We start from the raw sequence: 17,844 nt of genomic DNA on the forward strand, positions 1-17,844 counted from the left end.
AAATTCCTGAATTAATAAAAATAGAATTTAATTTTTCCATAGAAATATTGTTATATTTACAGAACTGCATTTCTAACTGGTTTCTGATGTCTAACCTTATTATAAATGAAATGTTTTATTAGTTGAAATGATATGCTTATTTCTTGAATAAGAAAATTTTTCTGAAGATGAAATGGCCATGTAGGCTTGGGTAGATTGATCTTAGACCTTGTGGAAGAAAACTGAAGATACCACTGGAAGATGATTCTGCCTCAGCCCAGGAGGCAGAGCTTAACTGCATCTTGTGAGAGATTTCGGTTTTTAAATAGCAGTACATATTAGAAAAACAGCCTGATAAGCCATGTGGTTTGTGTGTTCCTGGTAACTGCTCAAAAAACATATGGGTAAAACTGGCAGAACATAGAAATTTGACTCCTTTGTATTTTTAGTATGTTGATTTATCTGCTATACTCAGTGACAGTTCATAAATCAGTGTTTTATAAGCAGAAGATAAAAAGTATAAATAGAAAATAATCAAACTGTAATATAGGCATTATGCTCATATTGTTTCAAGAAACTAATGTTTCAGTGTGTGTGTGTGTGTGTGTGTGTGTGTGTGTGTTTTGTTTGTGTGTTCATAGCAGAAGCCAATACAAACTGTATTTACTACTCTGCATTTTGACTTAATAAAAAGTTTGAAACATTATGATAAATGACTCGACTATATTAAATCTTATTGAAAATGTGTGCTCAATTTAAAAACCTAAATGTATCACTGTGTAGGTCTAATGGATTACTGAAATCTATGATGTGAACAAATTTGTTGGTATTTCTTTACAGTTAGCTTCTGGAATTTATAGTTTTGCTTGCTCTCTGTGGAATCACCACACAGACACATTCCTTCAACAAGTTTCTTCTGGTGATGAAGCTGCAGTTCTAAGTTCGCTAGAACGAACTCTACTATCATTAAAAGGTACTGTTAAACTTGATGTGTTTATTTTTGAAATGACATACCTCAGAACAGTCACCAAATAGTTCTTCTGGATGGATTTTCTGTTACTAGTCTCACTGAGAGAATAGGCATTTATTTCTCCCTCAGAGACAAAGGCTTATTTGTAGTTTTATGAGAATAGCTCTTCCTTTAGTCTTAATTGATGAAAGTGTAAAATAGTTTCATGTTATGTTCATGATAGTGTTGTGTCATGTCTCTGAATACATTCCTTTTAAATACTTCTACTTTCTTTTGCTTTTACTTTACATTTCTCATTTATGTAATGTTAAAGGGTTCTACCCTTATTGTCATGCCAACTCTCCTATCAGCAAGGTTTAGTTGAGCTCTGTTTTCCAGTTCTTTCCCCAGAGAACACAGATTCCATCTTGTACCTTATGCTCACTTAGATTTTAGATGGTGCCTGATAGTGTATTTTTCTTGGCCTGTGTTTTCCTATGCTTTGCATGTGGGCATTCATTCTCTTAGCATAAATCTCCATTTTTACCTTCCCTGAGCTATTTATCTTGAATGTGTTTTGAGATTCCTTTTCTTTTTAAAATACTGGTTTGGCTTATTCTGTCTTCCAGTCTCTGTCCTTCTTTTCTGATTGCTAAGACTCCTTTAGTTTGTGTTTCTTAGTTTGAGCTCGAGGAGCTTTTTAGTTTTCTCTTATGATAGCTCATTTAGCATCCTTCTATTTTTTCATAAGCCCTTTATCATACTCACTCTAGTACCTTAAGACGCCAGCATACACTCTTGGCACTATTCTGTCACTTATATTAACCAGATAGTGGATGCACAGAATCCAAACTCTCAGCATATTTTGTTGAACCTCATGCACAAAAGTGAATGGTTTTAAAGGACTGTTGACAAGTCAGATCCATTGTACAGATGGTTATGCGAGTGAGTGAAAATGGGTTTGTCGTCATTGAGGAAGAAATTCAAAGGCTTTAAAGATTTATACCTAAGAAAGAATCAGAGAAGCTGATATAAGTTTATATACTCCAAACTGTGTATAAATACTGAATTTAATGATTGAGGAATTTTTACAAGTTCTTTGTAGACTTTTCTTGCTTTACTGATTTCGGAGTTTAACTCCTGACACTAAGGATATAGCTCCACTCTATAATATTAGCCTGCCTTAAGCTTTTCAATACCTCCACATCTCAAGGTCTAAGATACACAGTAGCATTTCTAAGGCATTTGACCTGGAAAAAAAATTCCATAGCATTTTTCTTTAAACTACGTATTCCATCCTGTTATGACTTAAGAAAGTCCTAGAACTGGAGTTTTTATTGCATGTAATCTCTGAGTTGATACCTATTTGCATTTAGTATCTTTTAGACATTCATTATTTCATTCAACAAATTTATACGTAAGTGGTTGGCACTGGAGAGACAGACATAGTAAAATGACCACACAAACACATATGAAATGACATCTGTTACGGGGGCCTCACTGATGTTACAATAACTGATCATATGGTCAGAAAAGACTTTGCTGAGAAACTGATATTTGAATTAAAACCATAAAGTCAAAGTTAACAAGACAATGAAGGTAGAAAGAAAGGACCCTCCCAGGTAGTGTGGAAAAGAGCACACCCAGAATAAGGGATCAATTTGAACCCTATTTACTTCTATTATGATGTAGTAACTTTTGAGCATATACATATTTTCATTAGTATGCTAAAACTGAATGAAGCTTTCTGATCACTGTTGAGGCATAGTTTAAAGTTTGTGAACTAGAGCTAACCTTCTCAGTTTCAACCAGTAGGGGTTACTGCAGGTGAGAAATACTAACAGTGTTAGAAATTAAGTGAAATTTTGCAATATAGTTACAGAAACATGAATAGTTACGATGAGAAGAGCACTGCTTTTGAGTCACATGAATTTGGCTTTAGTTCGATCTTTCCCACTTAGTTAAACCAAGCAATGACCAGGTTATCTTTCTGTATCTATTAAATATAAGGATTATAACCTCCAAGCTTGATGAGGTTTTGTGATTCTGAGTTTTTATCATATGCTCATGGTTTTAGTAGAATAAAATGTGAAAAAATAAGATGCGAATAAAGCTTGATTTTACTTTTCAGTGCTGCGTAAGTTAACTATTAATGGATTTGTGGAACCTCATAAGAATATGGAAGTGATGGTAAGTGAAAGAAGTAACTGACCTTTTGTGACGTTGGGAAAATGCTTGGTATGTTCCTGAAAATTTTGAAGCTTATTATATTTTTTTTACTTGACAGTCATTTAAAAGTTTTTATTATGTGACACCCTAAGTTTTTTTTAACCATTTTTTGTGTTAATTATACTTTTAGACTTGTGGTTTGTTTTTACTACATCAAAGCAGCTGTTATGTGAAGGAGATAACATTGAGAGTGTTTATTTGAATTTGAATTCAGTGAACTCCTGTGAATTTGATTGCTATTATTCATTACCAAGTGTGTCGTGGATAGTTATTTTTACTCTTGATATTTTCCTTTGTCTGTTTTTATATATTTAAAATTATTTTTCCTTCTGATTATAACATTTACACATTCTCTTTGCAATCAATTTAAATAATACACAAGAGGGGAAAACCCCGTCGATAAGCCCACCAGGTTGTAATGTGTATTCCTTGTTGGTACAGTGTTCTCTCCTTTTCTGTATGCAAAAATATATAGCTGCTTTTATTTTATACCAAAACAAAATGGAATTGTATCTCCTACTCACTGAGATATATAGTAGTTTTCACAGTGAGTTTAGGTCAGCTAAAAGTTGCTTTCTGTGTTTTGCTTTGGGCTGACACACAGAAATTTTGGAGAAGGTACATCTAATTGGGTCTTTGGGTGCACTCTAGATTGGACAAGAGCCGCTCTTTTGTACTTTTTTTGTGTGTGTATTGGTAAGATTTTGATTGAAATAATGATTCTAGTGTTAAAAGAAGTTGAACATTGCTAGTATACATTATAATCTGATGACTGTTCTGTTCTATAAAAGTATTACATGCTTAGTTTTTTAAAAGTTAATCAGAAAAGAAAATAAGAAATTTAAAAAACATTTAAAAACTCATCAGTGATATTGCTAAAATTTGTAAGTATCCTTTAAGACATCTTATTCATATTCTTTTAGATACACTTTCCTTCTTCTTTGATTTTACATAAACAGGACCTTATACGCTATTTTGTTACTTACTTTTTTATAAATTAGTATGTTGTGAATATCTTTTTCATGTCAGCAGGATATTTATGATTACTACTGGCGGATTAATTTTTTTTAAATGATAAAATTAGTATAGGCTTCCTGTAATTTACTTGCCCCATTACCTATTGATAGGACAAACAGGTTGTTTCCAGTTTTTAATTGCTGATAAGTGATGTTGGAACAAATATTTTGGGTACATATGTCATTCTGTACTTTTCTAATGATCTCTTTAGGATAAAATCCTAGAAATGAAACATTCATAGTATTGATGTATATTATCAAATTGCCAGAAAATATGTCAAAAACCAACCGCAGTTTTAAATACTCATACATTTTAAATATGTTCAGTTATTGTCTAACCACTAAAAAACAATTTCTAGAAATCAGTTTTACAGCTCTCCCTCAATTTCTTCACTAGAATATAAGTTCCATGAAGGCAAAGGCTTTGTTTTACTTACTGTTTACCCCAGAACTTGGAGCAGTCTCTTTCATACAGTAAATGCTCAATAGTTATGTGTTAAGTGAATGAACATATGATACGGTAGAAATATTATGTCAGTAGACTCAGTAACTGTTTTATGTAACATTATGCTGTGTATTACCAAATTATGTTAACTGAAATTATGTTGGTCAATTTTGTTTTTTTCAGCAAAAATGAATTGATTTGATCACGTTCTTATAAACTAGAATGGTGGTTTTCATTAAATCTGTTACTGTTTTGTGGCTTTGGCTTTCCCTTAAGAGTCTTTCTTCTGTCTGCAGGACTACAATATATGTCAACCTTTACTCATTATAAATGCTTATTGTAGCATTTAAGGTGTACTGATTGAGGGTAGAATTTTAACAAATTAAGGACATCTTTTTAAATAACATAAAGATCTTAAAAATAACATGGAAATTAAAAGAATTAAGAAGTGCTATATGATAATGGCGAGATTTTGGTGTTTGGAGGCAGATAGATTTGGATTTGAATTTCAACTTGGACTTTTAAAAAACATTAATCTTTATTGAATTTTTTTCCATTACTATTTGCTCTCCATCTATGAGTCTGTCCCCATTTTCCTTGTTAGTTCAGTTTGTTCATTGGATTCCACATATGAGTGAAATGATATGGTATTTGTCTTTCTCTGACTGACTTATCTCACTTAGCATAATGTTTTCTGGGTTCATACATGCTGTTGCAAAGGGTAAAATTTTCCTTCTTTCTTTCTTCCTTTCTTTTCCTTTTTTTTTTTTTTTTTTTTTTTTTTTTTACGGCCAAATAATATTCCATCATGTAAATGTCTCACAGTTGTTTCATCAACTCATCTATTTTAGACACTTGGGCTGCTTCCATGTCTTGGTGATTGTAAATAACGCTGCAGTGACATAGGGGTGTGTATATTCTTTAGAATTCGTGTTCAGGGTACCTTTGGATATATCTCCAGAAGTGGAATTGTAGGGTCAAAAAGCAGATAACATTTTTAAGTTTTTGAAGTCTCTCCATACAGCTTTCCACAGTGACTTCACCAATCTGCATTCCCACCAACAGAGCAAAAGTGTTCCACTTTCTCCAACATACTTGTCAGCACTTGTTTTGTTTGTTTGTTGATGATGGCCATTCTGACAGGTGTGAGGTGGTATCTCATTGTGGTTTTAATTGGCATTTCTCTGATGGCTAGTGATGTTGAGCATTCCTTCATATGTCTATTGGCCATCTGTATGTCCTCTTTGGAGAAGCATCTATTCAGGTCCTTTGCCCATTTTTTAATTGGATTGCTTTTTGGTTTTGAGTTTTGTAAGTACTTTATAAATTTTGTATATTAACCCCTTACCAGATGCATCAGCATATATGTTCTCCTATTCTATGGATTGTCTTTTTATTTTGTTAAATGATCTTCTTTCCTGTGCAAAAACATTTTAGTTTGATGTAGTTTCATTTGTTTAGTTTTCCTTTTGTTTCCCTTGCCTGGGGAGAAATATCCGATAAAAAATTGGTGCAAGCAATGTCTGAGATTTTGCTGCTTATATTTTCTTTTGGGATTATTATGGTTTTGGGTCTAACATTTAAGTCTTTAATCCATTTTTAATTAATTTTTTTTGTGTGGTATAAGAAGGTGTTCTAGTTTCATTCTTCTGCATGTATCTGTCTCATTTTCTTAACACCATTTATTGAATAAACTATCTTTAACCCATTGCATGTGCTTGCTTACTCTGTCAAGTATTAATCAACTATAAAGGTGTGGGTTTATTTTTGGGTTCTTTATTCTGTTCCATTGGTCTATGTGTTTTTATGCCAGGACCATGCTGTTTTGTTTACTGTGGCCTTGTAGTATAATTGGGCATTAGGTAGTATGATTCCTCCAACTTTGTTCTTCTTTCTCAGAATCACTGTTGCTATGTGAGGCCTTTTGTGGATTTATATAAATTTTTGAAATATTTGTTCTAGTTCTGTGAAACAAACACATCATTGGAATTTTGATAGGGTTTGCGTTGAATCTATAAATTGCTTTGGGTAGTATGGACATTTTAATGATGTTAAATTCTTCTTGTCCATGAATACGGCACGTGCTTCCACTTCTATATTATTCGATTTCTTTCTTCAGTGTATTACTATTTTCCATATACACTTCTTTTACATCCTTGGTTAAGTTTATTCCTGGGTATTTTATTCTTTTCTGAAGCAGTAGTGCATGGAAATGTTTTCTTAATTTTCCTATCTGTTAGTTCATTATTGGCATATAGAAGTGCACCTGGTTTCTGAATATTAATTTTGTATTCTGTTACTTTGCTGAACTCATTTATCAGTTGTAGTAGTTTGTTGGTGGAATCTTTGGGGTTCTCTGTGTACAGTATCATGTCATCTGCAAATACAGTTTCACTTCTTCCTTTCCAGTTTGCATGCTTTTTATTTCTTCTTCTTGTCTGATTGCTGTGGCTAGGACTTCCAGTTATGTTGAATAAGAGAGGTGAAAGCAAACATCCCTGTCTTGTTCCTGATCTTAAGGGGAACACTTGTAATTATTTTATTTTGTTTATTTTTTATTTATTTTTAGAAAGGGGAAGGGAGAGAAATAGAGGGAGAGAAACATGAATGTGCGGTTGCCTTTTGCACACCCCCAACAGGGAACCTGACCTGCAACCCAGGCATGTGCCCTGACTGGGAATCAAAGCAGCGACACTTTGGTTCATAGGCAGGTACTCAGTCCACTGAGCTACACCAGCCAGGGCTCAACACTTGTAATTTTTGTCCATTGAGTATGATCCTGGCAGTGGTTTGTCATATATGGCCTTTATTATGTTTAAGTATGTTCTCTCTATTCTCACTTAGCTGAGAGTTTTAATCATAAAAGGGCGCTGGGTTTTATCAGAAGCTTTTTCTGTGTCTATTGATATGATCATGTTTTTATATTTCATTTTGTTTATGTCATGAATCACACTTACTGATTTGAGATTGTTGTACCAACCTGCATTCCTGGAATCCCACTTGATCATGGTGTATGATGATTTTGATGCGTTGCTTTATTCAATTTGCTAATATTTTGTTGAGGATTTTAGCATCTGTGTTCATGAGAGATGTTGGCCTTTAATTTTCTTTCTTTGTGATGTCTTTTTTTTCTACACTTCCCAATTTTTATTTTTAAAAGATTTTATGTATTTATTTTTAGAGAGATGGGGAGGGAGGGAGGAAGAGAGGGAGAGAAACGTTGATGTGTGAGAGGTACATCGACTGCTTGCCTCTCTCGAGTCCCTAACCATATACCTGGCCCAAAGCCCAGGCATGTGTCCTAACTGGGAATTGTACTGACCACCCCTTTGTTTGCAGGCTGCTGCTTAACCCACTGAGCCACACCAGCCAGGGTCTTTGTAGTGTGTTTATCTGGTTTTGGAATTAGGATAATGCCTGCCTCTTAAAATGAATTTGGGTACCTCCCCTCCTCTTGAATTTTATGAAATAGTTTGAGAAGGAGAGGTGTTAGTCTTCTTGGAATGTTTGGTAAAATTCACCTGTGAAGCCATCTGTTCAGGGTTTTGTTTGTTGGGTGTTTTTTTTTATTACTGCTTCAATTTTATTAGATGTAAGATGTCTATTCAGATTCTCTGATTCTTTCTGATTTAGTTTTGGAAGATTGTATGTTTCTAGGAACTTATCCATTTCATCCAATTGTCCAGTGTGTAGGCATGTAGTTGTTCATAATATTTTCTTAACAATCTTTGGTATTTCCTTGGTGTTGTTTCTCCTTTCTTTGGGTCCTCTCTTTTTTTCTTCATGAGTCTGGTTAAAGGTTTGTCAGTCTTGTTTATCTTTTCAAAGAACCAGCTCTTGGATGCACTGATCTTTTGTTTGTTTGTTTGTTTTTAGACTATTTCATTTACATCTGTTCTGATTTTTGTTATTTTCTTCCTTCTGCTCACTTTGGGCTTTGTTTGTTGTTCTTTTTCAAGTTTCTTTAAGTGTAAAGTTAGATTGTTTATTTGAGCTTTTTCTTGGCGTTTGAAATAGGCCTACAATTCTATGTATTTCTCTCTCAGGATTGCTTTCCCTGTGTCCCACAGATTTTGAATTGTTGTATCCTCATTCTCATTCATTTCAAGGTATCTTTTGATTTCTTCTTTGACCTCGTTGTTGACCATTCATTGTTTAATAACATGTTAGCTTTCATGTCTTTGCTCCTCTCAGCCCTACTCAGAGTCTCTGCCCCTCCTACCTGTCTGGATGAACGTGGCTCTTTTAAATCCTTGATTGTCAGACTTTCATAGAGTTGATTTCCTGGCAGTTCTGGATGTTATTTATTTTTAAAATCATTTGTAATTCTTCTTGTGATTGCATGAGGAGGTGATGAAAGTCTACCTAGACCTCCATGTTGACGAGAAGTCTGGAAAATTTTCATAGTATGTTTTAAAATATATATTGAAAAGTAATGGTTTATGCCCTGGCTGGTGGAGCTCAGTGGATTGAGCCTTGGCCTGCAAACCGAAAGGTTGCTGGTTCGATCCCAGTCAGGGCACATGCCTAGGTTGTGGGCGAGGTTCCCAGTTGGTAGCAAGCAAGAGGCAACCGACTGATGTATCTCTCACACATCGATGTTTTTCTCCCTCTCTTTCTCCCTTCCCCTCTCTCTAAAAATAAATTAAGAAAACCTTAAGAAAAAAAGTAATGGTTTATTAAACCTATATGGTAAAAGGCGATTCTTACCTTTTCTGGTATAGAAAGCTAATATTTCTTAACATTGAGATTAGGAACCTCTGCTTAAAATAATTGCTGCCATTCATTTATATATTGTACTTATTATTGCTAAGTACTGTTCCTGGATTCTGGGGTAAAATAATAAATAAAGCAAAGCTCTGGCTCTCAAGAAGTTTACATTTTTGTGGGAGGAGTCAGATATGAGAGTTATAAAGGCTGTGAAGAAAAATAAAACAGTGAAGAGAATAGAGTATTTATGAAATATGCTTAATAAATAATATTTTATTGCAAAGTGATTTAGGTAACTGAAATAATTATTCTGAGACACTGAAGAGATGAAATATTATACAGTAACCTCCCCCTCTCCCTATCCGTGGTTTCACTTTCCTTGGTTTCATTTACTCAGAGGAAGTTGTGGTCCAAATATATTAAATAAAAAAATCAAAACTTTTAAATTGCACATTGTTCTGAGTAGCGTGAGGAGATCTTATACTGTCTGGGCCCCATCCATCTTCACCCGTGCCCACCTACCTCCAGGATGTGAATCATCCTTTATTCAGCATATTCACAGGCTGTGTAGTCACCTAGTAGCCACTTGGTTATCAGAGTGAGAGAGAGAACACATTTACATAACTTTATCACAATATATTGTTATAAGTGTTTTATTTTTAGTTATTGTTCTTAACCTCTTATTGTACCTAACTTATATAAGTTAAACTTTATCATAAATATTATATTTAGGAAGAAACAGTATATTTAAGGCTTTGTGCTCTCCAAGGCTTTAGACATTCTCTGGGTATCGGGCCTTGCAACGTATCCCCTGCAGATAAGGGGTACTTGGCTGTAATTACTTCCTTGTGTAAGACTTGTTTATAATAGGAGACTTTTTCACATTACTTAATTTTAACTTTTTGAAATGATTTGATAGGTATGTTTTAGTATTTCTGGGAAAATATAAGGTAAACATTTATTACAGTATAAATTGAGACACTTTCTAAAACTATTTTTTTCTAGGGCTTTTTACATGGAATATTTGGTCGTCTAAAACAATTTTTGGAATGCAGTAAGTACTTTCATGATAGTATTTTTACTGTAGAACCCTTACTTGTTAATAGCTTCTGTTCTGCATTTGCAAATCTGGAGAGAGACTAAAATTTTGTATCTTGATAATTAGTTATCTCAAGTTTAATTGGAAGCTCAGCTTTGTTTTCATACCCTAATCTTGAGTATTGAGGAAACCTTTTTTTAAAAAAAGTTTATTTTGTGATCATTCCTTCTATATTTCTACTGCCATATAGACATCCACATGTCAAATGTTTAACAGGTAATCATTGTGTGGAATCCATGCATGTGATATTTAGACTTCTTATAGACTGTTGCTTTTAGTACATTTTACGTATCTGTATGATATAAATTTCCTTTTTTCTATTTTTAATGTTTTATTGTTTATGCCGTTACAGTTGTCCCAGTTTTCCCCCTTTCATCTTTTTCTACCCAGTCAGCCCCCAAAATTTCCTTAAATAGTACTTTCATTTTGTAAATTCTTTGTTAACTTTAATTGGCTTACCTGTAGGACCCTTTCTAATCCACTACTGCACAAAAGAGAATTTAGCATTTACATTTGTGTTTTAGTATACTGATAGTCGTGTTTATTATCCTTTTCCTTATGATTGTAAGCATCTTTGCTTAGGATACACATACACGTGTGCATGTACACATGCATGTACACATATCCTGTATGCACATACTGCTATGTATATCCTGTATAAGTGTGTGTTTTTATGTATATGTGTGTATTTTTGAGGACTTACTAAACTAAGAAGATATCATAATTTACTCTCTCTTAGGGAGTTACTGATTGTTTCATGTCAGTCATTTTTAGTTTAGTAAAAACATTCTTGAGTCTGTTGCCAGTAAGTGTTCTGGGTACTGTACATGCAAAGATCAATGAGACAGTTCATATAATGTAGTTTGTTTTCTAAAGATTTTTGTTTGTTTGTTTGTTTGTTATCCCACGGGGGAGCAGAAGGAAAATGAAATAAATGATGAGACAGAATATGAAGAGTATTGATTAGAGAGCAGAGTAGTTGATGGCCTGATGGACATTTTTCTGAATGTACAAAAATTAATTATTATGCCAGGGAAATTATCAGAAGAAAATTGTTAGGGATATAGGAAAAATAATGAGTATGTTAATCTTTGAGTGCTTTATTTTTACTTATGGTGCTTAAAAAGTATTTCAACTATGATTACAGATTTTGCAAATGAGACTCATGATTCATGGATAAAAATGTTATCCTTTTTCTTTGAAATGGGCTCAGTTTGTATTTTAGGATTAATTTTGTGAAGTATGGTGCTGAGGATTACTGTTGTCTGTTAAGTGCAAATCTTGGTATTGCTTTATAAAAATTTTGTTTTTATGATTAATTTGTTTAGAGTTGGGAATGCACAATATGAATTCATAATGCAAAATATGCAAAAATATATGAATATTTTTGCTAAAAGTTTTGTCATTGTCTTAGTTGTGAATGTATAGAAAATTATAAACTTGTACTAATATTTGAAATGTATTTTCAACAGGTAGAAGTATAGGTACAGATAATGTATGTAGAGATAGACTGGAAAAGATCATTATTCTTTTTACTAAAGTGGTAAGTTTTTTAAAATCTTAATTATGTTATCTCAAATAAAATACACATACACAAATTTATTAAGGAAAATTATATTTTTATAAGCATACATTTTGACTTTAGCATAATTTATTTTCTGTTTATAGGAAATTAAAGAAAAATACTTAGTATATTGAATCCTATAATAATTAAATTTATATACTGTAAGTTATAGTGTATGAATCACCTTGATTTTAAAAAATCTATCCTAATAAGTATTAGAAGAGATAAAGGAGATATCAGTACAGGTGAGCAGGATGTAGATAAGATATCGCAGGCTGTATCAGGAACTCATGAAAATCAGAATGACCCATTATTGTCAAATTGGGTGTGCTGTGCTAGGCAATGTGTATAAATTTCTGATAAAATTAGTTGTATGAAATTATTTTTAAGAAATTTTGGGCTTCAGGGGTTGGGAAAAGTACAAAGAATTGGGTTATAGTTGAAGATAGGTGGCAATATCTAAATCTAGTCCTTTCTCCATTTTCCTGAGGGTTCATTAGTAGAATTGAGGTTGTTTGTTCCCTGTGAGAGGAGAAAAGTAGTAGAAATGAGCTGTTTTTATTTTTGTGGTTAGGTAGTAGTTACCCGTAGTTTTAGTTGTCTTCATTCCCAACTCTTATGTTCCAGATAGCCTCAACAGCAGAAGCCCACCTAATCTTCCAAGATCCAGTACAAAATTGACTCAGATCCTCTTAGTTAAAAACAAAAATCACAAAGCAAAGTAAAATAAGACAATGTGGTTAGTCAACGGTGCTGTGCAGTGTTCATAAATAATTTCATTTACAAAATTCATATTTATGATCCCTGTGACTTGTTAAAAAGCTTTTAAAATCAGAACATTTAAAATATGCCTCCAAGTAGAATTGAATAATTTCAGCTTTAGCAATTATCAGCATATGGCCGTGGTCATTTCTGTTTAATCTGTCTGCATTCTCCTCCTTGCTGGATATTGTAAAGCCAATCCAGACTTTTGAATGTGTCGTTTAGTGGTAAGAGATTTAAAAATAACATGACCTTAACACTGTTACCACATTTAAAAGCTAGCAATGACTTCTTAATATTATCTAAATATTTAGTCAGTTTTCAGATTTCTCATGAATTTTTTTTTTTTAACTTGGTACAAGTCAGGATTCAATAGTGTCAGTTCTCCTTCCATCTATTTTTTTTTTTTTCTTTGTTGTACATTTTTGAAGTAACTGATTATTTTCTGTAGTTTTCTCCGGGGTTTGGAATCAGCTGCATGCTGATATGTTATTGAACATGTTTCTTGGTCTCCATACCCCTTCACTTCCCCCATATGTCTTATAAATTTGTAGTTAGTTGTAGAGGCTTGATCACATTCAGGCATTTTATTTTTTATTTTTTATTTTTATTGTGGTGCAAATAGGTAGAAATGGCAAGAATACTTTATCAGTGGTGCTATGTATATTACATGTGAAATTGTATATACACAGATTCCCAGCAAAGTTCAAAACTTGGAAAATGTTTACTAGCAAGATTGTAAGATGTACTTATAGATGATTATATTGCTATGTTAATTAGGGGAAAATACATTTAATTTCTTTCTTTATAGCTTTTGGACTTCTTGGATCAACATCCCTTTTCATTTACGCCACTAATTCAGAGATCACTGGAATTTTCTGTAAGCTATGTATTTACAGAAGTTGGTGAAGGGGTTACATTTGAACGATTCATTGTCCAATGCATGAATCTTATTAAGCTGATTGTCAAAAATTATGCTTATAAGCCATCCAAAAATTTTGAAGGTAATGTTTTCAGATAGTTTTATTTTTTTATTTTCTTATTTTAATCAAAGTGTGAAATAAATGCTGTTTTTATGTAATTCTTTTGAAATTCATTTAAGTCTGAAAAATAAAATGTTGCAGAAAAATAGAGATAAGGATTAAAGTCTTATTATGTGAATGCCATCTTCTAAAATACATACAAGACATTTAGTAAACTGTCGTTACAGCACAATAGAAGATCAGTGGAAACCTAGGGACTTTAGGATTAAAGTACTACAATAGCCACTGCGGCTCATGTTTAGGCTGTATTAATTGTATAATTAAAAGTTTTCTCTGATGTTATATAAAGTGGAGTTGCTTCTAGACAAGTTAAATTGTTGTACTATTCAGAATTCATTCATGTGCATGTGTACCACGATGAATGAGAAAATCTTGTGGGGAAAGAGACATATAAATAAGTCACTTCAGTATGGTGTGATAATATAGTATGGAAGCTGTAGTGGTAAGAAAGAAGCAAGACTGATATTTGTGTGGTATGAACAAAAGAAAGATTATCTTTGTAGTTCGTTCATAATTAAAATGAAAATCTGTACACCACTGTATCTATTCCCCCAAGGATATATTTTTAAATTATTTGTTACATAATCTAACTTGGGTGGGATGTTTGTACTATTAACGTGGAAATTTTATTTTTATAGATAGCAGTCCTGAAACCCTTGAAGCTCATAAGATTAAGATGGCATTCTTCACATATCCCACTTTGACAGAGATTTGTAGAAGATTAGTCTCTCATTATTTTCTACTGACTGAAGAAGAACTGACAATGTGGGAAGAAGATCCAGAGGGCTTTAGTAAGAATCAGTTTTTTAGTTTTCTTTTCTGCCCTTCCATAAATAGATGTCATCTATTTGAATTATAGATATAAGATTTTTAAATTTTGTTTTGTTCCTTATCCTCACCTGAGGACATATTTTCATTGCTCATAGAGAGAGAGGAAGGGAGAGGGAGAAACATCGATGTGAGAGAAACATGAATCAGTTGCTTCCCGCACCCGTCCGGACCCAGGATCACATGCACCTGTACTAGAGAGCGAACCCATGCCTAGGCATGCCATAGCCTAGGCATGTGCCTAGACCTGGAATTGAACCCACTACCCTTCAGTTAAGGGATGATGCTCCAGCCAACTGAGGCACACTGGCCAGGGCTGGTATAATATTGTTTTATAATGTAGTGCTTTTGATCTGAGAATTCGGTTTTTAAAAATTAGCTTATCATCCATTCTTTGTTAGCCATTAGAACAAATTGAGAAGCAGAAAATGAGTGACTTGTTCAAATACGTAAAGTTTTCTCCAGAAAGACTTTTTTAATTTTTGGATATTATTATGGACGTATCATTTAGTTTCAAATAAAACTATAAAATTAGCTGCCTGTCTTTACTATCAGGTCAGTTTCTACTTTGTGATTCATTCCATATTATTTTTTATTTGTAGAAATTTTTACTTTAGAAAGGAATTTGGAGATGGATATATTTGAATTGCTGAATGGGATTCCTATTTACATTTTAACTTAAAATTAGTTTTTTGATGATTAAAATATATTTTAAAAAAATATTTATTTCTTAGAGAGAAGGTAAAGGAGAGAAAAACAGAGGGAGAGAAACATCAATGTGTGGTTGCCTCTTGCGCGCCCCCAACCAGAGACCTGGCCTGCAACCCAGGCATGTGCCCTGACCGGGAATCCAACCTTAGTTCACAGGCGGGAACTCAGTCCACTGAGTCACACCAGCCAGTGCGATTAAAATATTTTTAACAAATCTTTTATCTGTTTAAACTTTAATAGACAGAAATAGTCTGTCAGGGCCCTTGCAACAGAAAACCAAGGAATTGTGTACCTAATGAAGTTACTGTGTGTGCATTACTTCAGTTATGGTCAGACGTAGGCAGAGTTAGCCTTTTTAGCTGACAGTCTTTGTGTAGTTACACACGTTTCCTAATATTCAAAGAATGCCTTAAACATTTTCGAAGACTTATCTTCTTCCCTTGTCATTTAAAACAATTTTAGTTCGTGAAATAACGAGGTCTCTCCAGAAGGTTTCTAGCTATGTAATATGAAAAATAGAGACATTTATTGAAGAAGATACAAGATACAAGAAACATTGTACATAGGACAATAACACCTCAGTCCTCTTTATAGTAGGCACCTTGGGACCTCACACAGTTCTCCTAATTGCCATTAGCTGCCCTGTTGTATTTTCCTGGATCTCATTGTCTGAAATCTCTTCCCTTTCAAAGGTGATTTTAGTTTTGGGAAAAGCCAGAAGTCACAGAGCACCAAATCTGGGCGGTATAGGGGCTGAGTCATCTGGGTGATTTAATGTTTCATCAAAAAACTCTACTCAAGACGTGATGCATGAGTGGGTGCGTTGCTGTGATGAAGCTGCCAATCACCAGTTGCCCATAGCTGCCGCCTTCTGACTCATTCAAATAGTTTCTGAGGAGGAACATTCAGGCTTACTGCAGAATTCGATGTAGATTCGTTGCTCTGCTTGCTCAGTCATTTTGAATGTGATGTCCACACAGTACACATGCTCACTCACCGGCATCTACTGCCCCGGACTCACTGGTACAGTGAAGTCATCATTGTTCACACATGCACATTCCAGTCCACTCTCCTTGGCTGCCAGGTTACATTGATGTTGCACAAAACATTCTCGTTATATTGAAAATGGCTGGGCTATTTCTGGATAGACCTCGTATATAATACTACCCTGTACAGTGCATTCTTTTTTGTTTTTGACTTTTAGCTTAAGTCTTAATGTTTCATATTGCTTTCTTTATGTAGAATACATAATGTAACATGAAACACTGAATCCTCAGATTTTTAAAAGTCTCTGAAGTATTGTATTTTACTTTAAATGTAGGAAATTTATGGAAAATATGATTAATTATTTTTAACATTATATCAATATGCCAAGGTTGCAAGTTTGATTCTCCCATCAGGGCACATACAAGAATCAACCAGTGAATGCGTAATTAAATGGAACAACAAATCCATGTTTCTTTCTCTCCCTCTCCCTCCCTTTTCCCTTTCTCTTTCTCAAATAATAAATTTTTAAAACTAACAAAAAAAACACATTATTGTATAAAATGAAATGATTCTTAGGATGGTAGTGATAGTGTATCAGGTGATACCAGATACTCTGGACGTGACAAGTACTTTGAGCTTTCTGCTACAAAATTTTTAATTAAAGTGAGAATGCTTATGGATGAAAGCACTTGATAGGTGACTGTAATGTACACAAATATGATCTGTAGCTTATGGTAAAGAAATCTGTTAGACCTGTGTCCCCAAGGAAAAGCTTTCAGTGTTATGTTTCAAACAATTCACAGAAATATTATACTGATACCTTTTAAAATCCTTTGTTTTCCAAACTGAGAATTTTTGGAACGTCATTATTGCATTTTTGGAGCATTATTTGTCATATTTTTATTTGCAGCTGTGGAAGAAACAGGAGGAGATTCTTGGAAATACAGTTTGAGGGTAAGTAATAATTGAAAGAAAAAGTGATAGGAAAAAGCTTAATTCTTCTATAACTGTTAGTAGAGAATGATACGCTATTCAAGATTCCAAGCATAAGTCAAACAGATAGGAAACTATTCATAATTACAATATTCTGTATTTTAAAAGAAAGCACTTTAATAAAGTGATGAACTTTAATTATAAAGCTTCTGTTGATAATGTTATTTTTATTACCATCTACTATAATTCTTGGAGACCAGCCCATTGCTTTTAGTTATAGAATACTTTTTAAATATGCACTTATTTATGTGGACAACATTTGAGGAAGATTTATCAAATGTGCTCTTAAACTATTCTTATTATGAAATCTTGTGTTTATATAATTTGCCATAATTTTTCTAAAAATATGTTTTTGATTTTAGTTTCATAAGCTTACATAGAAAACCAGAAAGACTGTAAATCAGAGAAATCATTAGAGCTGCAATTTTTTAAAAAATTTACTTACTTTTATATTTTTTAAAACTTTCTCTTATGGAAAAATTTATATTAAAAAATAGAATAGTATCAAGAACCTTCTGTATCCAAAATC

The 17,844-nt window shown here is 33.4% G+C and overlaps 1 protein-coding gene across 1 annotated transcript in view; it reads left to right on the forward strand.

Annotated features, from left to right (window-relative positions):
• Nucleotides 1-17,844, forward strand: part of IPO11 (importin 11) — a 199,437-nt gene that overhangs the window by 41,460 nt on the left and 140,133 nt on the right. Inside the window, exons 7-13 of the mRNA XM_090276309.1 lie at nucleotides 820-952; nucleotides 3,060-3,118; nucleotides 10,334-10,382; nucleotides 11,900-11,970; nucleotides 13,565-13,757; nucleotides 14,435-14,587; nucleotides 17,233-17,276. Coding sequence (XP_090132435.1) covers nucleotides 820-952; nucleotides 3,060-3,118; nucleotides 10,334-10,382; nucleotides 11,900-11,970; nucleotides 13,565-13,757; nucleotides 14,435-14,587; nucleotides 17,233-17,276 — 702 coding nt within the window. The remainder of the gene's footprint in view (nucleotides 1-819; nucleotides 953-3,059; nucleotides 3,119-10,333; nucleotides 10,383-11,899; nucleotides 11,971-13,564; nucleotides 13,758-14,434; nucleotides 14,588-17,232; nucleotides 17,277-17,844) is intronic.

This window comes from Furipterus horrens, unplaced genomic scaffold (genome assembly GCF_987537825.1).
Source record: "Furipterus horrens unplaced genomic scaffold, mFurHor1.1.pri manual_scaffold_5, whole genome shotgun sequence".
Lineage (NCBI taxonomy): Eukaryota > Metazoa > Chordata > Mammalia > Chiroptera > Furipteridae > Furipterus > Furipterus horrens.